Source organism: Lepus europaeus, chromosome 1 (assembly GCF_033115175.1).
Source record: "Lepus europaeus isolate LE1 chromosome 1, mLepTim1.pri, whole genome shotgun sequence".
NCBI lineage: Eukaryota > Metazoa > Chordata > Mammalia > Lagomorpha > Leporidae > Lepus > Lepus europaeus.
This window is the reverse complement of record NC_084827.1, coordinates 111,442,095-111,466,932: the sequence shown is the minus strand read 5'-3', so window position 1 is coordinate 111,466,932 and position 24,838 is coordinate 111,442,095. Positions and strand designations below refer to the sequence as shown.

Below are 24,838 nucleotides of genomic sequence, written 5' to 3'. Positions count from 1 at the left end.
GTTCTAAATAGCACTCTGGCCTCAGAATCAGCCCTTAAGGCATTTGGATCTGGCTGAAGAGCCCATGAGAGTATTTTAGGCATGGAAAGCCAAGTCACTCTAGGGAAAAAAAAAAAAAAGACCTAAATGAAAGATCTCTGTGAGTGAGATCCCAGTGGAAAGAATGGGGCCATCAAAGAAGGAGGTACCTTTCTCTGAAGGGAGGAGAGAACTTCCACTTTGACTGTGACCTTGTCGGAATAAGATCAAAGTCAGCGAACTCAAAAGGCTTCCATAGCCTTGGCAACTCATGACTAGAGCCTAGGGAGATTACTGACGCCATAAACAAGAGTGTCAAATTGTTAATTCAACAACAGGAGTCACTGTGTACTTACTTCTCATGTGAGATCTGTCCTTAACGTGTTGTCCAATGTGAAATAATGCTATAACTAGTACTGAAACAGTGTTTTACACTTTGTGTTTTTGTGTGGGTGCAAACTGATGACATCTTTATTTAACATATACTAAATCAATCTTCTGTATATAAAGATAATTGAAAATGAGTCTTGATGTGAATGGAATGGGAGAGGGAGCGGGAGATGGGAGGGTTGTGGGTAGGAGGGAAATTATGGGGGGGGGGAGCCATTGTAATCCATAAACTGTACTTTAGAAATTTATATTTACTAAATAAAAAAATTATATATATAAAAAAGAAAGTACGTTTTCTCAAAAAAATAAAGGAAAAAAGAGGAGGAAAGAGGAGAGGGAGAGTGGGGATATCATTAGTACTTAAAATTTTATATAGGAACTACATGAAATCTGGGGTTTTTTAATATAAATTTTAAAATAAAGGAACAATGAAAAAAAGAAAAGGATGAAACTCTAGCTCCTACTACATAATTCATCAAATCTAAGCAATCAAATAATTACATCCTGAGGCATTCAGAAGGTTCATAGAAATACTGCCCAGATAAAACACATGGTAGCAATACATAGCCTAGAATATCAAGCAAGCTTGGAATGATACTGTTTGACTAAAGATGAGAATTCAATTCATTTCACCAGCCTTTGATAGCCAGAAATTAAACTGACACAAATAATTAATTTTCTTGGGTTCTTGCTATGCATTAAGCAGCATTCTGGGTGCTTTATAAGAATGATTTTATTTCATCATTATCACATCAGATGTTTAAGATTATTGTCCTTATTTTTCAGATGAGGGAACTAAGGTTTATTAGGGGTGAGGAATGTCTAGTCTGTGGGCCACACAGGACCCATGAAATCACTTGGTGTGGTCCTGCCAAAGCAACTGCAGCCAGGACTCACGACTGCATAAATTTCTAACAGGCTAATGTTTAAGTTGATAATTTTGTATGGCCCACAAATGTTGTCAGAAATATCCAAAAAGCCCTTGGGCAGAAAAACTGTTCCCCACTCCTGCTCTTCTTCGCTTCACCCTCTGAAGTTTTAGAGGATGAAGTTAGAGGGTGAGAGGAAGAGATGCTGTGGTTTCTCTCTCAAGGGAAGAGGTCCTGTTTTTTCCATCCAACAGGTGACAGAACCCAGCACAGAATAAATGCTTGAAAGTGCTTATTGGGCTCTATAAATATTGGAAAGGAACAGAAATAAGCACAGTTAGAGTCATGGAAAAAGAGAAGGTTTTAGGTTTTAGTGCACCAAAGGGTTCATGCAGATACGTCATACTTGCAGGTAAGACAAGGAACTCATTTCTGAATCAATCCAATGGACATGAGTCACACAGGTTCATGTCCTATTTCATAAGTGGAACCAGTGAAGAACTGAAATCAATTCAAATTGGAAATATTTCCATGACTAAAAGTAATAATGGGAGAGAAAATAAGAGAGATAACTAGCATCTCAAAGGATAAAGGGAGAAAAATAATGTCCATTGAAAATTCTGCATTGGGCTACCTCTCAAAATCTGTATGTGCCTCAGGTACAGGTTTAAGCCTCTCAACATCTTATTTCACAAAACACAGCATGCACCACATTTTCCACACACTAAGAATTTCTCCCTGAATTCCCACTTTCAGGAAACCTGTCTCCCAATCTTCAGACTGGGGTGGACCTGATATAAGACAAAAAGCACTTCACTCTCCAGACCCACCTTGAGCCTGCATCTAATCCTGTCTCCTCACTCACCCACAGAGAAGCAGGGTCACAGTGGCTCTAAGGGAAAGCTGGTTTTCATTAACAAGGATCACCCAAGGTCTCCCCATAAATAAGGCATTTCCAGGCGTGGTGACTCTCCTGGCTCCTGGCACAATAACCATCACAATGAGGCTTAATGGTGGATGTTTCCTTAAAGGAAATTAAAGGAGAATCCTCTTACAAGATGGTCACTAGTGATCCTACAGTAATCAGAAAAATCCCATTCTTTTGAAAGATAAAAATTGCATAAATAAAATCATGACACAACCCAAACAATATTAAGTATTAATTAATTGTTCCCGAATTCTATCATTAAATGAATCCACAGGAAGCTCTGTACACAGATCAATTCTTAGATTTGCTGATCTCAAATCTGGCTTGCCAGCTCACAAGTGTTCATCACAATATGATGACTCAGTCTGCCCTCAGGGAGCGCTAGATACTCCCACAGCTCTCTTCTCCATTGCTGTGCCTGTCTCACCCACCAAACACTGAGCAGCAGAGAATAGTGGTTTTGTCCTTTTCATCTGACACTCCCCAATCCCATTTCATCTTAAACTCTCCCAATCCCAAGAATGATAAGTCCTCCATAATTATTTGGAAGTCCTGAGGGTTTATAATCTTTTCTGGATTTTCTAGGACAATCTTGGTTTCAAATTTTCCTTGTCCCACCCTAAAGCATACAAGCACATTCATATTTTTTGGGTTTGGTTTGGTTTTTAATGCTGGTCTTTCATTGCAAAATATTAAATTAATGGCATACTACCAATCATTATGAATACTATACCCTGTTTTTTTTTTTGTTGTTGTTGTTGTTGTAAAATATAACACAGTAGATATGGCCAACAGTGAAGCAATAATCTCATTTGGTTTTATTTCCTCTTCCTTTGTATGTTTGCTTTCTGCAGGGCTGCAGTGGTGGGGTGGGGAAGGTAAAAGGTCATTGCACTAATTATATCCACTATATTATCCCCTTCAAAAGGCCAGACACAGGCTGGAAGGCAGGCAACCAAGGAACACAGGAAGGTGCCTGTTCAAAATCATCTCTATTACATATCTGCTCCTGAGAGATTCATGTTCAAAGAACAAGGTTGTTCTTTTATATTTTTTTTTTAACAAAAATGTAAAAGGCTCAAACTTAGTCATACATTGGTATGAGGCACTGATAATGCAAAGCCAGTTCTGTTCTGAAATGAGTCAAGCTCTTAGTAAACATGAGATTTCTGTGAAAGCAAATAGGTAAAGATTCTTTGGAGCACAATGGCAGGAGGACCTAGATATGTAAAAGAGATTGTGGGAAGAAATGCCCAGGGCCTCACTCCAAGCAGAACTCGGACTACCTCTTGGCTTCCCCAGGCTGACCAGCATTCTCCATACAACCACACTCCAGGTGAGTTCCACTCCCTGGAACAGCCTTTGGGCCATGTTCTCTTTCTCCATCTGGTCAATATAATATCCTTGACAACCCAGCAGAGTCACCTCCTCAGAAAGTCTGCCTGTCTTCCACCCTCCATTCCTCCTTACCTCTGCCTTTCCTAGGCTGGTTGAAAGAAGAAACTTGAGCTTTCCCATTGAAGTCAGTCCTCTAGATGCTAACCTAAAGGTTCATCCAGTCCCCAAAGTCCAAAAAACTGAAGCATCCAGTGGACACTGACTGGAGTCTCACAAAGCACCAGGCACTGGGCTGAGCCACAGGATAAAAAGATGCAGAAGACACAGCCCCAGGACTCAGGGTGTTGGCGATTCAACACACAGACAAAAGCAAACTGTGAAAATAGCAAGTGTCCAAGTGCTCTAGACAAAAACAACTAGAAGCACTACAGGTGCAGCAAGGAGAAAGAAATTTATTACCAGCCTTTCATGACATGGAGTGGAAAGGGAAAGAGAAAGAAGGTGATGGTGTGAAAACAAACATCAGACGGTCCCTGCTCCCTCTTTGCTGTGAGTGCAGTAACATATAACGCTCTTCAGTTTTTGCCAACATTGTGCCACTGAAATAGCACACGTTCCTGGATTTAGGCTGCAAGTAGCTGTGCAGGATTGCATCAGTTACTCCATCTCTCCTTGCTTCAGTTTCTTCATGGGTAAAAAGAATTTTTAATATCTAACATTATACATGGTTGTTACTTAAATGTAAAAATCCCATCACAGGATCTCGAATATAATACAACTTCAATAAATATCCTTTTCTCCTCTCTTCTCTGGGTCTAAGTCCCACACCATAATGAAGTGCCCAGTACTCTGCAAAACCTACAATTACATAATAATACACAAGCTGAAAATATGCAATTTCTATTACCTCTGTGGGTAAATAAAAGGAGTATAACAGTTAGCAGAACCTTGGAAAGTTAAGCAATATGGTCAAGAATTGAATCTTTATTGGGGCTGGTGCTGTGGTTAAGCCTCTGCCTATAGTGCTGTCATCTCTTAATGGTGCTAGTTCATGTCCCAGCTGCTCCACTTATGATTCAGCTCCCTGCTGATGGCCTGGGAAAGCAGTAGAAGATGGATCATGTGCTTGGACCCCCTTCTTCCCATGTAGGAGATCTGGGAGAAGCTCCTGGCTCTTGGCTTCAGATTTGCCCAGCTCCAGCTGTTGCAGCCTTTTTGGGAGGGAACCAGCAAATGGAAGACCTCTCTCTTTGCCTCTCCTTCTCTCTGTGACTCTGCCTCTCAAATAAACAAAATAAAGTTTTGATTTATTGGAGGATTAAGCCTGTGACTATAAAGTAAAATGAAAGTATGTTATCTCTATATAAAGATAATTGATGGGCCACTTGGCTTACTGGGTTAATCCTCTGCCTGCGGCGCTGGCACCCCATATGGGTGCCGGGTTCTAGTCCTGGTTGCTCCTCTTCCAGTCCAGCTCTCTGCTGAGGCCCAGGAGGGCAGCAGAGGATGGCCCAATTGTTTGGGCTCCTGCACCTGCATGGGAGACCAGGAGGAAGCACCTGGCTCCTGGCTTCGGATCGGTGCAGTGCCGGCCGTGGCGGCCATTTGGGGGTGAACCAGTGGAAGGAAGACCTTTCTCTCTGTCTCTCTCTCTCTCACTGTTTATAACTCTACCTGTCAAAAAAAAAAAAAGAGATAATTGAAAATGAATCTTGATGAAGAATGGGATGGGAGAGGGAGTGGGAGATGGCATGGTTGCAGGTGGGAAGGAGCTTATGGGGGGGGGGGGGGGAAAGCCGCTATAATCCAAAAGTTGTACTTTGGAAATTTATATTTATTAAATAAAAGTTAAAAAAAGAAAACAAGTAGCATTTTTACCCCTTAAAAATTAATCAGTTTTATTTTTTTGAATTAAAAAAATTTTAATACAGTTAAAAAAAAGTATGTTATCTCAAAAAATTAAAGGAAAAAAGGAAGGAAAGAAAAGGGGAGTGGGAGTATTATTATGGGCTTAAAATTGTATATTTTAAAAACTTTAAGATTTATTTAATTTATTTGAGAGGCAGAGTCATAGAGAAAGGTGGAAACAGAAAGAGGGAGGGGTCTTTCATGCACTGATTCACTCCAAAAATGGCCGCAAGGATAGGGGCTGGGCCGGGTCAAAGCCAGGAGCTTTTTTTTTTTTTTTTTTTTTTTTCATAAATGTGAATTTACAAAGTGCAACTTTTGTATTGTTGTGGCTTCCCCCACCAACCTCCCTCCCTCTCATGGCCCTCCCCTCTCCCTCTCCCATTCCACCCTTTATCGAGTTTCATTTTCAATTACCTTCATATACTGAAGATCAACTTAGTATATACTAAGCAAGGATTTCAACAGGCTGCATTCACACAATCGCACAAGGTATAGGGTATTGTTCGACTAGTAGTGTTGGCAGCTTGAGACACTGTCCACAGCCCAACTTGAATGTAAAATCAAAGTAGCTCATTTTAGTTGCTTTTAGTTAGGTTTTCTTCGTTTTAGTTGCTTTTAGTTAGGTTTTCTATCAGTGGAGGGTTTATTATGAATTGAAGTCTGAAGAGGCTTACAGAGAAACTTCAAAGATCTCTTTCCCCAGCAGTCATTTGGAATCCTCCAAATCCGGGTATTGGCTGGGCACCCTCTTGCCAAGCCCTAATGCCCATCCTCAGAACCACCCCCCCTTACACACACATTCACCCCTTCCATTACCAGGTACTATATTCAAACATCAGGAATCATGCACAATATTCCAGCTTTCAAGACAACTGCAACTTTTGAAAAAGATTTTTTTTATTTAATTGAAAGGCAGAATTACAGAGAGAGGGAGAGGGAGAGGGAGAGGGAGAGAGAGAGAGAGAGAGAGAGAGAGAGAGAGAAGGAGGAGGAGGAGGAGAAGGAGGAGAGAGAGAGAGAGAGAGAGAGAGAGAGAATGAATGAATATCTTCCATCCTGGTTCATTGCCCAAATGGCCACAATGGGCAGGGCTGGGCCAGGCCAAAGCCAGGAGCTTCTTCCGGGTCTCCCACATGGGTGGCAGAAACCCAGGTACTTGGGCCATCCTCTGCTGCTTTCCCAGGCCATTAGCAGGGAGCCAGATCAGAAGTGGAGCAGCCGGGACTCGATGGGATACCCAGATGGGATACCAGTGTCACAGGTTGTGGTTAACTTGCTACACCACAACACCAGCCTCAAGAGCATCACAACTTAATTAATACTGGTTGGGGATTCTTTTAAACCTCCCGTCGGGCCCTTGCCAAGGGGTGTGGTTACCATGAGCTAATCACAGAGGTGCAAAGAGCCAGAAGGAAATCAAATGCTCTGACTCCAGGCAGAAGGCACCTACCCCTGTGTATGTAGGAGGTCAGTAAAAAGGTGGATGGGAGGGAGGGCAAAAGAAGAACGAGAGGGGGCAAGCCAGACTGGACTCCCAAGAGGATGCAACAAAGTGCTTGCGTCACAGCAGTCTGTGAAGTAAAAGATCCAGGACAACCCCGCCTGGTGCAGCACGGAGGGGTTCCCAGAAAGGAGCCACTCCACATAAGTGCACAGGTTATGGCTCCCTGTCTAAGGAATAGGGCAACTTTACTAACCACAACCAGCTGCCGCTGTGAATCCCGCAGGTCAGAAACTTTTGCTTACTCGACCTTGCAACCCCAGCTGAAGGGGAAACAAGCCACGAAGGGATGCACATTATTCCTACACATTCCATCTAACCCTCAGGATGACCCTGGGAACAGGAGCCGTCATTTCCCAGTATATGAACCAGGTATATTTGATTCTCACCCTCAAATCTGTTCAAGATCAATTTCCTTCTGAGCCCTTAGTGCTTCTGCTGCACATGGGAGGTAAACATCACAGTAAACATCACAGTGAACAGCAAACTCCTGCGGCCAGCGGCTGTGCTGACCTCGCAGACTGTCCTGGCCCCGGCAGAGGTGGCATCACCACTGAGCACCGGGCGGTGTTCCCCCCTCCCTCCTGGTGGAGGTAAGCGGTGTCCACCTCAGAATCACCTGGGCAAATTTTAAATCTCTCTGGTTCAAAGCCATGCGCTGTGTGTTCTGACATTTCTCCTGTGGCGCTTCAAAAGCCTTGGCTTCCAGAAGCACAGCAGGCACCCCTCCCTGCTGAAGCAGGACACTGTGTCTCATCCACTCCTGTGAGGGCACGACACAGCAGCAAGCCAAAAGCCCGCAGGCTCTGAACTTGCATTGGCTTTGCTTCTTTTTCTTGCCTGTGAGTAATGCCCAGGTCGTAACTCTGCAAATTCACATGGATTCTGCCTCCTTGGGGTTCCACAGAACAAAAGCACCTTGCTCTGAATTGAAAAACTGCTCCCCTTGCATATCCTCGGATTTCTCCTGCCCAAATGCCAAGCACTAGGGACAGCTCTGCGGGATAATGAGGCTGTGGGTCTCGGTCGGGGGAGGTTGTACTGCCAGGGCATGGCTGTGGAAGACTGATAACTATTTGCCACCACTCATGTCACAGCAACTTGACTAACAAGAGACAACTGATGATGTCGGTGGCGGGTAATCCCCACTGCATGCTTCCCATCAGCAAGGCACCTTTCTAAATACTTTACATACGTGACCTCACTCAGTCGTCATCAAACTCTATACGCTTGGCACCGCTCATGCGGCTATTTAACAAATTAAGAAGCTGATGTTAGGGTGGTCAAAGAGCTCTCCCAAACACCCCACTGGTTTTTATCAGAGAGAAGACTCAAGTGCAGACCACATGGCTCCCAAGTTCACTCTCTTCATCAATGCACTGAACTACTGGTTCTGCTATCAAGAGGGCTTATGGTGCAAACGTGAATATCTTCCAGTGGGAGCATAATACGAGTTTCATGTTTGCTTAAATGTTATTTTGTTTTCCACAACCAGGTGAACACAGAAGAATGTACCAAGCTAACCTGAGAGGCCCGGGGGTGCACGTGCGCATGCATACGCACACATCCCAGAGCCACCTCAGCCCACGTCCATCTGGTGTTACAACTTCCCCTCTGATTTCTGATCATGTTCCTTCCACCACTTCACAGTAGCTCAACAAACCACAAGCCTTTTAACGCTGTTGTAAACGGAATAGTGTACCCCAAAATTCTTATGTGAAGCCCTACCTCCCAGGGTGTCTATATTTGGAGACAGAGTCGTTTGGAAGGCCATGAAGGTTAAATGAAATCCTAAGAGTAGGATCGTAATCCAGTGGCTGGGTTTTTTATAAGAAGAGGAAGGAACTCCAACGATGCACGCACCCAGAGGAAGGGTCAGAAAAGAGGCCTCAGGAGAAATCAAACCCATATTGCCTTGGTCCTGGACCTCTGGCCTCAGAACTTTGAGAGAATGCATTTCTGTTGAAGCCACCAGTCTGTGGCCCTTTGTTATGGGAGCCTGGGGGGCAGACTCACACCAACACTGACTTCTGTGAGCAAACTCCAGGCGGTTTCCAAGGAAAACTGCCACACATATTACAGAGCTTATATATTTATTACCCATTTAACAGATGAAAATGTGTGCTACCGTTTTATTAGGTTTGTGATGTACCATTAATGAAGTGTTTGAATGTTGCGCCCCTCACCTTTGCCTCACAAGCCCCATGTTATTTGGTTCTGTTTTGCTGTGCAATTTTGTGTACTAGGGCCATTATGGCCTCATTAAACCTTCATGACTTCCTTAAAGGACCTATCTCCAAATACAGTCACAATGGGAGGTAGGGCTTTAACTAGGGATTTTGGGGTAACACAATTCAGTCCATAACCGTATTAAAATGCATGTGGAAATGCATATGTCATATTATAGCACAATTGACATACTGTCACTCAGAGGCAAGTGGCTTTATCCTGAAGATAAAGAATAAAACACAATGTCTCCATTTATATAAACTCAACAAGGGCAGGCACCAAGTACAGCTATACACTGCAGGTATATCTGATTTCTGTGGGCACATATATACAATCTTATATAGCACAAGTGGTGAATGTGAAAGTACTTCTGGGAAAATTTTTCCAAAAGTTTCTTAGTAAAATTACATATGCTATTATATTTCCTCTATTAAAATTGATTATACTGATTTTCATGCTTCTGTTCCAAATCAGAAGACTTTTAAAATGGATGAAACAAACAGAAGAAATAGGTGCAAAAAATGGCAACCAAGTATTAAACAAGAATATTAGGTCTTCATGAGCCCAGTTATGCCTCTAAATAGTCCATTCTGAATAGCATCATTTAACACCACATTGGACAAAATTCTTGCAAAATATATTGAAACAGTTTCTAGAAATTTAAGAAAAACTGACCAGTCAAATGTAAATAGAGCACAAAAGTACTTAATATGCAGCCAGCCTGACCAAGGTATGGCCTGTCTGATATTTTTAGCAAAAATCTGTTTTCCTTAATTAGCCAGTACACATGAATTAGAGGCCTCGCCATATGCCATGAAGGAATGTGAGAGGCTTGATCTAAAAGGAAAACCTGAGTTCACTTGCCACAGATGGTAGGTCTGGAATAGAAAGCGGGAACAAGGTTTCAAAAGCTTATTCAAGGCAAGAGTAGACTGTCCATGATCCAGTTCATCAATCTTCAGAATTTTGTAGTGACAGTGGCATGGCCTTGAGAATACCAAAGCTTCAAAGAGGGCCTGGTTGAGCTAAATGAAACTGCACACCACCCAGGCACCAGGTCCCAGGAAAATTCTAGACGGACATACTAATTACAGAACTGTTCTAATGTTTCTATTCACTGACAAAACTCTAAGGAATTATGACTTTGAGTAGCACTAGGAGACCACAATCTCTTTCTCAAAACTCTGAAAGAGCCACTCATGTTAATTCTAATGCAGGGTTCAGCAAACTATGGCCGGGGCCAAATCCAGCTGGCCATGTGTTCATACTTGTATGGCCCTTGAGTTAAGGATAGTTTTAAATTTTCTAGTGGTTGAACTTTCTTTTTTTTAAAAAAAAAAAAAAAAGAAGAAGACTTTATGACACATGAAAGTGATAAATTCAAGTTTGGGTCCATAAATAAAGTTTTCTTGGAACAGTGCCTCATATATTTGCATTGTCTCTGGCTGCTTTGTGCTACAACAGCAGAGTTGTAATTGCAACAAAGTCCATATGGTCTGAAACATTCACTTTTGGCCATTTGGATGAGAAGTTTGCTGGCTTTTGCCTCAAAGCTAAAACTGAACTGAATACAAACCACAGATCTTAAACGAATGATCTTAAATAAAGGGGACCGAGAGACTCAACTACTTGTGTCCAGGATAACCTCACTCTTTTACTTCTGTTTCATTTATCAGCCTCCACCATTTTACCTACGTCAAAAACCAGTACGGCAGATTTATCTAAGCAAAACTCAGCTTCTTAGATTCACCACGACCAAGTGTAGCAGGACAGCACTTCTCACTAATGAACCTGACTTCAATGAAATCGGGGTTAAGAAACGGGTCTCTCTGCAGAAATAAGGTTCAAATGGTTCCTCGGTTTTGGTGAGTTTGCTGCCACTATACAGTCATGCAAATATGACATTTGGGGGTACTTTTAATTTGCATCAACTCTAAAATGAAATTTGTAAATAAAAGGGAATTTTAGGCTCTCCTCTTATATAATATAGGCTGCATGACTTCAGTATCATTTGGAACAAATTTCAATTCAAGTAAATTAATTCTAACCTGTAAAGGATGAGTACTCTTTGTCCTACATTTTAAGGTTATCATCTGGGAGATTCTTCCTTCTAGTCAACTGGCAAATGCTCAAATAAAAGCTATGTAGAACACTTACTCGGAGACATTGGCTACTAAATGTACTTTATAATACTCAAAATAATGATCACAGAGCTAGTGAACAAATGACTGAGAAGTCATTGATTCTAACATATTACCGGTCTCCTCTTGTTTTATCTGGCAGATACTTTTTATTGCAGACATTATTTATTTTATATTATCATTAATGATCAAAAACGCACAATTCGGATGCAACTGTCTGCAGGGGTAGCTTAGTTACAGCATGATCCCAACCACCAGCAGCTCTCATTCTGAATCAGTTTCTCCTAAAATGTCTCACATGACATCTCATTTTTATACAGTCTTCGCTCTCTCTCTCTCTCTTCAACAATCTCTATCTTAGTTGCCAATAAGGAAGTAAAGGCTTTTGGAAGAAATATCCATCAAAACTGACATGACTTTGAATAAGTGATATCAAACGAGAGGGAAAAACAAATCACATCCATGTTTAAGCACGTTACTCACTGACCAACTTCTATTCAGTCCATCTGCATTAACTGGGCGTGCCAAGAATCAGACAAGTCAGCAGATGCCTACAGACACTGCTTGGTATGCATCTTGGTGCTGTTCCACACAGCTGAAAGATGAAACACAACTTGCCTGAAGGGATTCTCTATTTTCTGAAACCACATCTAATATAATAGAAACAGATTTTTGTTTTAAGGTTAGATCCCATAGCTACCAGACCTACATTTGTGTTCGGTTGCTTTTTCATTTGATTTTTAGTATCTGTGAAGTAAATAAGCTCTCTTATTTTCTTTTTAACCAGGAGGGTGTTTCAGGAGCATTGGGACATTTCTTCCAAGCTATCTCCTACACGTCCAGACTACTCCCGCACTGTCAGACAACATCAGAAGTCTTGGGCTGAGGCCTGCACGTACACTTTGAAAAGCTCACCATGTGTTCATTAAAGGCATCCCTGGTTCAGAAGAACAATTATAGGCCATTATTTTTAGGAAAGTAACCATTACACACAGTTGCACACATAGACCAACAGAATCGCACCTTATCCCCTTCGGTATTTTCTAAATCTTCTCATTTGCCATTCACTTCTTTCCTCTGAATTTCTGCCTCTAATTGTCACGGATCTTTGCACCATCAGGTAATTTTCCTAGACAGGCTGTACGCTAAGTCAGTGCATATCAGGCACTCTTCACTCCTGGAGACAAGGTGGCAACTATGACCAGCGACTCCTTCCAAAACTACTGGCCCTTTAATATACTGTCATTTAACAAATATGTCTTCAGTTGATTAAGATTGTTGTTGCAAATGTTGAGAAGAAAAGAAGGAGGAAAAGATCCAGCCCTCGCACTCTTCAAGGAACACCTATGCTATCACTGGGGTACAGGCAGACAGCCACGATAAAAACAGCTATCATATATGGAAATGTAGGGTTCAGTATTAATGATGAACCCTGGCAGTGAGTGCTCTAAGGATTCAGAGGGATGTGTACTTGATACAGACACAACAGTCAGGCCCCTCATCAGAGGAACAGATGGGGGATAGATGGGGGAGGTGGAGGAAGTGGGTATAGTAGGTCAGAAACATGCCAACCAATGCAGGAGAGATCAGGCAAGCAGAATGAAAACACGGCTTTATGAAAGGAAGAGGTAATGTGGCTGACTGACATCAGATCGGTAAAGGTCAGACTCTGGTTTAATCAGACTAAGGAGCCCAACACTTATTCTACAGTTGAAAATTGTTCAAGGTTTTAAAGGAGCAGAGTATGGGGATAGAAGCATTTTAGGCAAACATTCTGGTGTGAAGGTAGGGTTCATTGCAAATAAAAATTCTATGAACATGAGATAAATAATGAGAGCTATGAGAGTAATTAGGATCTGGACCACAAAGGTGGATTCACAAAGAATTAATGTAACTCACCATTGACTGGCTTGGCTTTCGGCCTGTAACTACTGGAGGCCTACAAACAATAGCAGCCAAAAGGAGTTCAGGAATGGAGGCAAATCAGCTGCCAGCTGCAGGTAGCAGAACAATGCCTTAGAAGAAATAACTGTACACATAAATCCACACATACAGCTTTAGAAGAAGCTGATGAGAGGAAATACATCCTCCACAGAGAATGGAGGGTAGGGAAAGGAAAATGAGACATTGAACGCTGAATATGGAGAAGTAGCACACTGAAGGGCACGAGTAAAATGCAGAATTAATGGTGCAAATAGCAGACCCTGAAAAGACAGGAGAACTAACTGGCAATCAGGAAGCCAAGGAGAAATGTGTTCCAAAACAAGAGTTCATTACACTACCTTGTGCATCAGAAAGGTTGAAGGCCATCAGTACTGACCTGTTTCTAATACAGGCAACTCCCCTGTGTGCCCTAACCCACAGTTCACCTTTTTTCTTTAATCTTTGGTTACTGACTATCTATACCAATCATTTAACACACCTATCTGGTTATTTTAATAGCTATCACTGATCCATACATACTCAGATAAAAGGGCCCTACAAAAAGCTCATGGAAAAATGTAAGTAAAAGCTAGGTTTATTCAGGTACAATAAAATTTATATTACTTTTTATAGTTTTTTATCATATGTATTTTCCATGCATTTTAGAAGATGTCTCATATCTTATCTCATTGACAGTAATATTGTAAGTTTCCTGAGGGAAGATATCCTCATGATACTTTCTGTTTTGTCCCCTCCCCACCCTTGTGCCTCCACTTTGCCATGCCTCCATCAACTCTTGAGAAATATTAGTAATCCACTATGGCTTTGACTGTCCTGCTTTTTGTGGAACACAGTTAAGACCAGTTGAGTTCAGGGGGTCCAGTGTTGGTCCTTGCTACCCAAGTGTGATCCATGGACCAGCAGCATCAGCATCATCTGGGAACTTGCTAAAAATGCAGAATCTCAACTTCCATCCAGACCGAGTGAAGCAGAACCTGCATTTCAACAAGCCCCCCAGGTGACTGATGCCATTCACACTGGCATTTGAGAGAAATTGGTGTGAACTCAGTATGTTATAGAAGAGGTTAACACTGGGGCCAGCGCTGTGGCATAGCAGGTTAAAGCCCTGGCCTGAAGCGCCGGCATCCCATATAGGTGCCAATTCTAGTCTTGGCTGCTCCTCTTCTGATCCAGCTCTCTGCTACGGCCTGGGAAAGCAGTGGAAGATGGCCCAAGTCCTTGGGCCCCTGCACCCATGTGGAAGACCCGGAAAAGCTCCTGGCTTCGGATCAGCGCAGCTCCTGCCGTTGCAGCCAACTGGGGAGTGAACCAGCGGATGGAAGATCTCTCTCTCTCTCTGTCTCTACATCTCTCTATAACTCTGTTTTTCAAATAAATAAAATAAATCTTTAAAAAAAAAAAGAGGTTAACACTGCATTTTCACAGAAGCTAGCTGAAAGAGGAGAACATGAGTTTGAGTACGCAGGCATGTGCCAAGACACCGTCTGGTCCTCGCTCAGTTCCATGGCTCAGTGATGGAGCCCAGGCCCTTTGCATGTGTCAGGAGCAGGCCAGGAAGCTGTTCTGGCTTTTGGTCAGAAACCCTTCCATCTTTGTTTCATGAACTGCCACTACATTTTACCACAGGAAGGGCTTTGCAGATTGTATCTATAAGATTCCCTCAGTAAATTGCATACATATTCTCACCTTCCAGAGACCCTATTTACGTTCACCATTTTACCTAGAACCTAAGAATTCTTGATATTTTTCTGTCTCCCATTCATTTCTTCTATAACATTAGGTTTCCCTCTAAGTCGTAGACTGCAATTGCTAAAATAACTTTTTTTTTTTTGCATAATTGAAAGTTAAACCTGGAAATGCAACTTTAACTCCAAATAGAAAGCCTGCAACTTAGGGGGCTACACCAACAGAATCATTGCTTAAATGACCATGTGTTGAAAAGCTCCCTAAAGAAAGAACTGTTAGACAAAGGAACAACCACGTCCCAAAAGATGAAGAGTATATGGAAAAATGACTCTCAAGGTAGAATCTTTGCTTTGTTGGGGATGTGCTGAAAGTGTTCATGTTCTTCTTCTGATTTTCCTACACATCAGTGAATTGGGTATCACAACCTCAAATATCATTGTGCTAGAAGAGTTCTCTCCAGGTCTTTTATTATTTTTAGCAACTTTATTGACACATAATGTATATACCACAAAGTTCACATTTCAGAGACTTTCATTCCATCCCTTAAACAATGTTTCATTAAACTCACCCAGGAATTAAGAGAGAAAGTTCTTCTCTAGGGACAGAGAACACTGTCATAATCTTCCAATAATATATCCTAGTATCTCAGTTTGTATCGGTGGAAAGAATGTATTGCCTAAGTTTCTTCTATTAAAATTGAAAGTACAGACATCTATAAAAGTAGGTATTTATTGCTGCATTTCAAAGATGTCTGGTTGAAACTCTCACGGTAGACCCTTGCATTCTTTGTTTACTTGGTAGAAACTCCCTTAGGAAGTGAATTTCATTTACTGACTCCAAAATGGAAATCACAAATTCTTGTAAACTACTGTTCCCCCAACTATTTTTCCACCAGATGGCATGCTTTTTAAGGGCTGCTGGAGCTTGCATAGAGCTGTTATTTTTCACCGCTGGAGTGGCAAGAGTACTTAGGTTTACTTTCAAAAAGACAGCAACTTACATGCTCTCACAGAACCTCGTCAGAGTGCTTGGTTTCTCCTGGTTGCGTCTTTGTCGAAACCAGCGCTGAATGCTTCTCACATCCCAGTCCAGTTGCTTGGAGAGGCCTTCCAATCTCTTTTCATCGGGATGCTATGAAACAGGCACCAGGAAAATCATTTTCAGTGAACCTCTGCTGTCGCCACAAACAGATCTTCCCTCCTTTGAGATTTTTCTCCTATGTTCGCTATCTGCTACCGAGATTTCTGTATTTACCACTAAGGACCTAGTCCTTTGGAGAGCACCAAGAACACAAATAACCTCGAGGCTACTCATGAAAGGGCTTGGATGCTCTAAAGCTTGCACTCCGTATCAGCAATGTGCTTCCTAAGGGGCAACAGGGATTGCACGGCACAGCCTGGCTTGCTCAGTCAAGTCAGACCCATCGGATTTCCAGGGAAGGGAGCCCAGCGAAGGTGAACGACAAAGAGAAGTGCAAATATGTCACTCCCAGGAAAAAATGCTAAGCTCCTTTATTACACATAATGTGGGATAGGAAAAAAGCATGGAAAAAATCCCCAAATGCCTCACTTTCTTTCTTTCTTTTTTTTTAAATTAAGCCTAAGGTACAATTTCTACCAATAAATTATGTTTTCTCACCTTTCCCCTTCTCTCCTCCTCTCTTCAGTTCTTTACACATTCCTCTTCTATTGTTTTCCTCTTCATTCATTGAACCAAATAGCACTGCAAGTCTTTCACAAATACTACGCATGCACTAATTGAAGAAGCAAACTCATTGAAGAGGAAAAAGATGGCCTTGAGATGACAGACTGGGAGTCTACTTTGTCACTTCCCAGACCTCCCTGAGTCTCAATTCCTTCATCTTTAAAAAAAAAAAAATAAGGTGCTGTTTATTAACCAAAATTGGATTATGGTAAGAAGCAAATGTGAAAAGGTATGTAAACTTGGTAGATGGGAGTTTTCCTTGTTGATCTCTCTCCCTTCTCTTCTACAAGCTGAGAGCATTCTGCCAACAACCACAGGAAGTCACCCACTACACAACAGAACTAAGCCAAGTGAGTTTCATTCTCTTATTTATTCTATTTCTGCTTCGATATTCGTAAGATCTTAGCAATCAGGGAGAATGACCAAAAAGGAAGTAGAGAGAAGGCAGGCACCCCAGCCTTCAAACTATGAGGGCAGAATAAACTATGGCTCCTTTCCAAAAGCATCTCACAGGGTTTGCGCCCTGTCAAACTGAATGTGCCCCTCCCCATCAAATTCTTAGGTTGAACCCCTAATCCCCAGTGTGGTCAAATTAGGAGAGGGGCCTATGGGAGAGGACTGGGCCTTGAGAGTGGAGTGCTGGTGATGAGATTAATGCCCTATGTGAAGATACTCCAGAGGGCATGCATCATCCCCGCCACAGGAGGAAGAGGGCCTTCACCAAGGACGCAACCATGCTGGCACTCCATCTCAGACTCCCGGCCTCCCAGCCTGTGAGATACAAATGTCTGGTGTTCAAGACATGCCATCTGTGCTGATCTGTTTCCTCAGCACACCCTGACTACGACAGTCAGACACCCAGAAAATACCACAAATGGCCCTCGGGTACACAATGTGCTGACCGTATGCCTATAAATGTTATCTGCCAAATTTCAACTGGGTGTGTACGCTGAAGACTTTTAGTAGTAATCACACCATCTACATTGTCCTTTCCTGTCTCTCTTCATCACACAGAAGAGAGAAAATTCATTGCCTACAGTACACCTTAGCTCTCTAGGGTAATTCATTGTTTACTTCAATTTATCTCCGAAATTTATTCATGGAGAAAACATTCACATGGAGCGCAAGTTAAAAATTATCCAAAGTTTCACCTGAAACCTTGTTCCCATTCCTAGTTCCTACTCTCCCTTCCTAGCAGATAACCAGTTACTAGATTAGTTTTTCTCCAAAGTTATTTTATGCAAATATAAGCAAATATGAATACATATTCCTTTTTCCTTAAACATTTATTCATCAGGGCTGGCGGAGTGGCATAGTAGTTAAATGTCCCCCTGCAGCATAGGCATCACATATGGGTGCCAGTTTGAGTCCTGGCTGCTCCACTTCCAATCCAACTCACTGCTAATGACCTGGGAAAGCAGTGAACAGTGGCCCAGGTGCATGGGCCCCTGCATCCACATGGGAGATCCAGAGAAAGCTCCTGGCCCCTGGCTTTGGTTCAGCCCAGCTCCAGCTGTTTCGGCTATCTGGGAAGTGAACCAGTGGATGGAAGACCTCTGTCTATCCCTCTTTGAGAGGCAGAGTTACAGACAGAGAGAGGTCTTTCATCCACTGGTTCATTCCCCAAATGAACAAGGTTGGGCCAGGCTGCAGTGGGGTTTCCCACGTGGGCGCAGGGTCCCAAGCACTTGGCCATTTTCCACTGCTTTACCAGGCACATTAGCAGGAAGCTGGATCAGAAGTAGAGCACCCAGGGCATGAACTGGCATCCAAATGGGATGCCTGTGTTGCAGGAAGCGGCTTGACCTGCAATACCACAATGCCAACCCCAAATATGTATTTTTATATTATCTTCATCATACAAAATACTTTGTACCAAAGACAGTATTCATGAATTTGAGTTTTTCACTTTGCAATGTATTCTGGAATATTTACAGATCAGTATGTAGAAAAGACCCACATACTTTTGTAGAGCTGCAGGGATATGGCATAATTTACTTATCTATGACCTATTAATGGACATTTAGGTAGCTTTGGAACTTGCACTGCCATAAACAACCTAAGTGGTTAACAACCATGGGACATTTTGTGCAGATTTATCTGTGGGATAAGTTCTTAGAATTGAAAGTTACAGATCAAAAGGGTCTAAGTATTTATAATTTATTTTCATTTGAAATTTTTGAGTGGTTTCGCTAATTAATACTTTCACAAGCAAGTCCTTTTCTTCATTTATTGAGGTAATTAAAACTTTGTACCATAAGTTGCATACTTTTTACCAGTATGTCATCTGTGCTTTAAAATTTGCTTATGGCATTTTTTGCTTGTTTAATATATACTTACAAAGTTTTTAAAAATACATACTAAATTTATCAGTCTTTTCTGTTATAGCTTCTAATTGTAGAATTAGTAAAAACTTCCTTCAAATGTTCAGAAAATTATCCCAGTTTCCCTTCTAATACATTTAGGTTTATGATTTTTTTACATTTATTTTCATTTTTATTTATCTGAAAGGCAGAGAAACGGAAGAGAGACAGACAGACAGAATCAGAGATATTCCATCTGCAGAATCATTCCCCAAATACCAGCAATGGCCAGGACTGGTCCAGAGCTGCAGTCTGGAACAAGAAACACAATCCAGGTCTCCCACAGCCACGGCCCGGACCCAACGACTTGAGCCAATATCTGTTGCTTCCCCGGGTGTGCATTAGCAGGAAGGTAGAACTGGGAGCCAGAGTCAGAAATGGAACCCAGATGCTCCAACAGGCTCTTACCTGGCATCTGAGCCACTAGGCCAAGTGCCCACTCCTGGGGCTTTCATTTTTACAGTCAAATCTTTAGTATACCTACAAAATAGACTGGCACTGAGTGTAAAGTATGACTAATTCTCTTTCTTACCAGGTAGAGGCTACCCAATATCCCATACCATTGCTCAGCCTTTTCCCACTGAAAATCTAAGTCTGCTTTTCCACTGGACTATTATTCGGGTGCCAATACTCCACAGTTAGCTTCTCAGGAGACTTCTTCTACATGAACTTTAAAATTAATTTATCTATTTTCAAAATAACCAAATGGCCAACCAGGCAAGGTTGCTGTTTTTTTTTTTTTTTAATAAGATCACACCGAGTTTGAAAATTAATGTAGGGTAAATAAATATCTTAATTCAATTTGTCCTTTGCATCCTTGAAGGGTATTGGAAAATTTTCCCCATATAGGTTTGCATACAACTTTTATGTTGATTTCTAGGGATTTAATTACATTTCTATTATATGTAAGGCACTTTTTTATATCTTTTAACTGATTATGGTTGGCATATATATGAAAGTCTTTCGTTTCTGACTACTAATTTTGTGCTAAAATTTCATATTATTTGTGGTAGCTATTCATTTGGTTCCTTTAATTTTCCAGGTGTATAATCATAAAATTACTGAAATGTAAGCTGCAAAAATAATGAAAATTCAGAGTGTCTTTTCATTGGTGCCTAAATTAGAGTAGTATTCAAACAGTTCTTGAATGAATGAATTTTCAAATAGCCATCATTTTCCCAACTCTTCTCTAATTTTTGTTACCTTTCCTCCTTCCTCTTGTGTACTTGCTAACTGAATGTAAAATTTAACACAGTGTTGAACAGCAGTAATAACAGTCTTTGGTCTGGACTTTATTGGGAACACCTTTAATTTTCTTATTAAGCGAGGAGCCAGACTTGAGACTGAGAAACAAATATGTTTAACATGTAATGGAAACCACATATCCCTACTCAAATAATCCTCTTTAATTAAAAAGATGCTAGGTTTCAGCATCCATGAAATATGTACTTTTTCCATTAACTTGTCAGTAACATGATGAATTATATAGTAGATTTTTAAATATGGAATACAGAGCAGGCCCTATATCCACATGCCTAGAATAAACTTTATTTTGTGATGAAAAATAATTTTCATTGGTTGCCATCATTCATCTTTCTCCCCATTGAAAAATTAGATACTATTTGCTAATTTTTTTATTTAAGGATTTTTCATCAATATTAATCAGTAAAACTGATCTCCAGTCTGATTTTTCAGTGAAATCTGTTACGCTTGATATTAATGTTTTATTGCTATATTAAGAAAGAATTGGAAGGCTTTATTAAAGAGAATTATCTGCCCTTTAAGAATACATTAGGGCGGGCGCCATGGCTCAATAGGCTAATCCTCCGCCTGTGGTGCCAGCACACCGGGTTCTAGTCTCGGTCAGGGCACTGGATTCTGTCCCGGTTGCCCCTCTTCCAGACCAGCTCTCTACTGTGGCCCGGGAGTGCAGTGGAGGATGGCCCAAGTCCTTGGACCCTTGCACCCCTTGGGAGACCAGGAGAAGCACCTGGCTCCTGCCTTCGGATCAGCGCGGTGCACCGGCTGCAGCGCACCGGCTGCAGCGGCCATTGGAGGGTGAACCAACGGCAAAGGAAGACCTTTCTCTCTGTCTCTCTCTCTCTCTCTCACTGTCCACTCTGCCTGTCAAAAAAAAATAAAAAAATACATTAGAATTCTTCTGTGAGATGGATATGTTCATTTTCTTGACTATAGTAACCATTTTACTGTGTATAAGAATATACATGGTATATACATATATTGTACTCCTTGAATATATACAATCAAAGGAGACAAAGGAAATGCAATTTTTTATATAAATTCAGACTTTCTCATATCTTGGAATTGCTAATAACCTGAACAATCAAAAGAACACAAACCTACTTGTTCAGAAAACATTTTCAGTGTAATAAAGTAAGGAAAAACTCCTTTTGTGGGAGCATCTGAATCTGGTACTTTTTTACAGTTTAGCTCACACACACATATACAAGTACACTCTCTCTCTCACACACATATATACACATATACACAAATTATACTTTTCTAGAATAATTTCCCTTATACCCAAGTTTATCCATTTAATTTGTCCCATGTCTTAAGTTTCTTCTCTGCTGCCACTACAGAATACTTGAGACTGGGTTATCCATAAAAGAAATTTTAGCTCGTAATTCTGGAGTCGGAAATACAAGATTGGACAGCTGTATCCATCCAGGGCCTTGCACTTGATTATAATATAGCAGAAAATTGAAAAACAGGAGGGGCAGTCTTGCTTTATAACAACTAACTCTTGCAGCAGCTAATTCCATCCTGCTAAAGTAAGCATGCACTCACCAAGGGAATTAACCCAGTCCCCTGAGAAACACATTAGTCCCTGTTAATGACCTAATCACCTCTTAAAGACTCCCTTTCCCCCATCTCTCATCACAAATACACTGGGGACAAAATTTCAATAGGAGCTTTGGAGGAAGCAAACTACATCCAAACAATAGCACCCAGCTAACAGAAACACACTCTTCATTTTCCTCCATGATTGCCAATTATTATGTTAGCATTTGTATTTGCTTCTTTCTTCCTCAATTGGCTTAGATTACATTCTTTAAAAAAAAATTAAACCAATAAAGCATTTTTGGATTAAAAATGTTTTAGTTCTACAGTTTTGCTAACACTTCATTTTATTTTATTTTATTTTATTTTATTTTATTTTATTTTACAGGTAGAGTGAGAGAGAGAGAGAGAGAGAAAGCTCTTCCTTCCGCTGGTTCACCCCCCAAATGGCCGCTACAGCTGGCGCACTGCGCCGATCCCAAGCCAGGAGCCAGGTGCTTCCTCCTGGTCTCCCACGCGGGTGCAGGGGCCCAAGCACTTGGGCCATCCTCCACTGCCTTTCCGGGCCACAGCAGAGAGCTGGACTGGAAGAGGAGCAACCGGGACAGAATCCAGCACCCATATGGGATGCCAGCGCTGCAGGTGGAGGATTAGCCAAGTAAGCCACAGTGCTGGCCCCCAGGCTTTTATCTTTACTAGTTTTTCTTTTCTGTTTATCTCAATTTATTTGGTTGCAGTACTTCCAATGCTTAACTACATGGTTAACTTTGTTTCATACATACAAGTTTTCAACTGAGCACTGTTTTGGCACAGTATATATAAGCAATGCTTTTTCCTTTTCCTTAAGATTGATTTATTTGAAAGAGAAGGCAACAGAGGAGTGGGAGAACAAGAGAGAGAAGGAGATTTTCCATCTGCCAGTTCACTCTCCAAATGGCTACAACAGCCAGGGCTGAGCCAGGCTGAAGCCAGGAGCCAGAAACTCCATCCAGGTGCTGCACATGGGTGGCAGGGGCTGAATGACTTGGGCCACCATCTGCTGCCCTCCCAGCCATGTTAAAAGGGAGCTAGATTTGGAAACAGAGTAGCTGGGATTCAAATTAGCATTTGGATGTGGGGTGCTGAACCCACTGCACTACAGCATTGGTCCTGTGCTTTCATTATTATTGTGTTAGAAATATCCTGAAATTTTACTTTTATCCATTTATAAATTTCCAAAGGGAAGAGATTGTTTTTGGATTGTACTTCATTTCAAGTATTATTAGATGTCTAATTTTTTTTAGATTTATCTATTTATTTGAAAGGCAAAGTTACATAGAAGGTGGTGGGGAGGAGAGAAGGAAAGAGAGCGAGCATCTTCCATCTACTTGTTCACTACCCTAATGGCTGCAATGACCAGGGCTGGGCCAAGCTAAAGCCAGGAGCCAGGGGCTTCTGGGTCTCCAGCGTGGGTGTAGTGGCCCAAGAACTTTGGCCATCCTCTACTGTTTTCCTAGGCACATTAGCAGGGAGTTTGACTGGAAGTGGAGCATCCGAGACTTGAACTGGCACCCATGTGGGCTTCTGGTGCTACGGGCCATGGTTTTAACCTACTACTCCACAGTGCCAGCCCTGATCATGTCTAATTCTAAGTTTATTCCTTACAAATTTATTACATAACATAGGGTCATTTTGTAAATATTTAATAGGTACTTACATTTTTATACCCAGAATATAAGGTCCTAAATGTATTCATCAGATCTTCCTCCTTAATTACGCTTCTTAGAATGTCCACATTCTGGGGCAGGCATTGTGCCTCTGTGGGTTAAGCTGCTGCTTTGGGTGCCTACACTCCACATCAGAGTGCCAATCCAGCTCCTGTTACACTGATGCTTCGGCAAAGCAGTGGATTATGGCTCAAGAACTTCAGCTCCTGTGTCCCACGTGAGAAGCCTCGGTGGAGCTCCTGGCTCCTGGCTTCAGCTTGGCCCAGTGCTGGCTGTTGTAGCCATCTGCGGAGTGAACCAGTGGTGAAAGTCTTTTTCTCTCTCTATTCCTCTCTCTCTCTCTCTTTCTGCCTTTCAAATAAAGAAATAATTTTTTTTTTAAAGAGACTGTCTACATTCTATTTTATAATTTGATAATCAGGTCTGTCATGACCAAGAAGTCAAAGTTTCTTACTATTACATTTCTGTTTCTTCTTTAATTCCTATTGGATGATTACATAGATATCAGTATTTAATGCGTATATATTCATAACTATTTTATCTTCATTATAAATTATGTCTTGTGGCAATAAAGAGTCAAATATTTACTTCCTTTAACGCCTTTAGAAATCCTTTGTTATTTATGTCTGGATACTTTCACCCTGCTCTAATCCTCGATATTTTAAACTACTTTGTCTTTTGGGGTCTCTTCTGTGCTTTGTATGCATTTGTATTCGTGTTCTAGGGCTTCCCTAACAAACTACACACACCGAGTGGCTTCCACAGCAGAAAGAATTGAGAAATGTACTGTGCCATGGTTCTGGAGGCTGGGTCTCAGATCGAGGTGTCAAAGCACTGCTGGGGAGCATCTGTTCCAGGCCTCTCTCTCTGGCCTATAAATGACACCCACTTCCTGTGTCTCTGCACACTGTCTTCCCTCACACCCACTCGTGTCCAAATGTCCCTTATTCATAAGGACTCCAGTACTGCTGGGTTAAGAACCACCTAACAACCAGAGATTTTATCTCCAACTAAGGTCATATTTTGAAACCTAGGGCATCAGGATATCAATGTGAGAAATAACAAGGGCACATATTTCAAGTCAGGCAGTAACCCAAACCTGAAGTATTTTTTATTAGATGAATGAAGCCATCTATATGTATTGATATGATTGATAAGTTTTGTATAGTTTCTAATTATACTTTACTTTCTGTTTTGATGATTTTAAGAAACATGTACCTAGTGGTTTTCATTTTCCTTCCTTTAGTATGTAATTTTTGCTCTGGTGGTGATCCATATAATATTCTATTTCTTTTCCATAGCTAA

The 24,838-nt window shown here is 41.5% G+C and overlaps 1 protein-coding gene across 1 annotated transcript in view; it reads right to left on the bottom strand.

Moving 5' to 3' along the window:
* Positions 1-24,838, bottom strand: part of CERS6 (ceramide synthase 6) — a 345,732-nt gene that overhangs the window by 223,531 nt on the left and 97,363 nt on the right. The window contains exon 3 of the mRNA XM_062187587.1: positions 15,956-16,086. Coding sequence (XP_062043571.1) covers positions 15,956-16,086 — 131 coding nt within the window. The remainder of the gene's footprint in view (positions 1-15,955; positions 16,087-24,838) is intronic.